General features: G+C 43.8%; 1 protein-coding gene across 2 annotated transcripts in view; it reads left to right on the plus strand.

Annotated features, from left to right (window-relative positions):
• Positions 1-875: 875 nt before the first annotated feature.
• Positions 876-1,638, plus strand: part of LOC125043139 (CDK5 and ABL1 enzyme substrate 2-like) — an 18,695-nt gene continuing 17,932 nt past the window's right edge. Inside the window, exon 1 of one of the 2 annotated variants that reach the window (XM_047639105.1) lies at positions 876-1,308. In XM_047639105.1, coding sequence (XP_047495061.1) covers positions 932-1,308 — 377 coding nt within the window. In that variant the 5' untranslated portion in view covers positions 876-931. The remainder of the gene's footprint in view (positions 1,309-1,638) is intronic. The other variant, XM_047639106.1, reaches the window with a different exon arrangement.

Raw genomic sequence — 1,638 nt, forward strand, 5'->3', positions numbered from 1 at the left:
TTGCAAAATTCCTTAATGGTAGTCATTGCCCTTAGCAGCAAGTTTTACCCTTAGTATTATCAGCATAGTAATGAGTCATAGTAAATGCGTAGTAGTCTTCCAGACGACTTATCACGGTGATAAACCTTTTTTTGTTTCAAAACATTGCCATGCGCTCTATCACCTCTTTTGGTGGGGATTTAAACAGTGACATTTCTTCGTAAACTAAAAATCAGATCGTGATGAATTTGATATGTATAATATGGAAATACTAAATGGCATCATTTGATATATTTAGGATAGTAACTGGAGAATTGTATACAACATATTTCTAAACGCGAAAATAAAACTCGCATTATTTCAGTTGCACGGCGATCAGCTGATTCCTCAAGCTAGAATGTATTCATTCTCTCAAGGGTCACAAAGTACGACAGGATCTGCCTTATACATTTCGACATGATTTACATGTTTTGTACAATTCCTTTTGATACAGATTATTTTATTTAGTTGTCCTATGTCAATTTAGAATAAAAAGGCCCTTTTACAATATACGGATTAGGAATACCGTAAATTTTCATCGAGGATGATTCTACTACAGTGCCATACAACGCGATGAGAAACAAATGTTCCAGTCAATACCAGTTATCTGATCATGAACAGTTATCAAAGAAAAATCTAAGATACCCACATGGCAAAACAAGATTAAACAAATAAAAGAAATAAAAAAGGTGGTGGCAAACCTCGTTGATACGTTGTAGACAACGCGAAGCATATAAGTCAATCAACATTAATACACAAAAATAATTATAAAAAATCGCCAAAGAAAACACCAAGTACACTCACGCAGCCCCCCCCCCCCCCCTCCGACGAGAAAAAAAAAAGGTCGTGTCAAGTGGATACGTTCTAGGCGGCGCGATCAGCTGACGGGCCGAGCTCTCCTCCCTCAGTGAAGATGGCGACGGTGATGCAGAGGCAGCGCTCTCGGAGGAGGCTCGCGGCGCTCACTTTTCTCTCCAATATCTCGCTCGATGGGACACATAGGGACACGAGGCTTTCCCAGTATGGTCGGGGGGGATTCCTGGGCAAGGTGGCAGGACCAGAGGTAAGGGCGGAGATCCTGGACGAGAAGGAGAACCGTGATCAGGTCAAGGAATCGGAGGAAGGGAGGACCTCGGGAGGGAAGGATTTCCTCATTGGGAACTCGGCTTCCGTCTGTCGCCAGGAATCCGTAGGGGCGTCGCAGGATCTTGCAGATGGAGGAGTTCAAGGAGACAAAAGCGTTGGTGCGGATGGAAACATCATTCATCACACCGTTCACTTCAGAGACAGGTGAGAAGGGAAATGAGTTTGGGGGATTTACCTGTCTCTGCACCTCACAGGAAGCGAGAGTTCGGAATTTACTTCGTCATACACCTCACAGAGGATTAGACGAGTGGAATTAATGCCTTCACACTACATATACAGCTCACATCACGCGAAAAGGGGGAAATTTATCCAAATACACCTCACGACGGACTAAAAGAGGGGCATTACCTGTGGCTCGCCCTCCACCTGGCACAGGAAACAAGTTCGATAAACGTTGCCACAACTCACACTGGGAAGGTTCATTGCACTGGCTTAACATTTAGAAAGTGGGGGAATGGAAGCTTTGGCTGATTT

The sequence above is a fragment of the Penaeus chinensis genome, chromosome 33 (genome assembly GCF_019202785.1).
Source record: "Penaeus chinensis breed Huanghai No. 1 chromosome 33, ASM1920278v2, whole genome shotgun sequence".
Classification (NCBI taxonomy): Eukaryota; Metazoa; Arthropoda; class Malacostraca; order Decapoda; family Penaeidae; genus Penaeus; species Penaeus chinensis.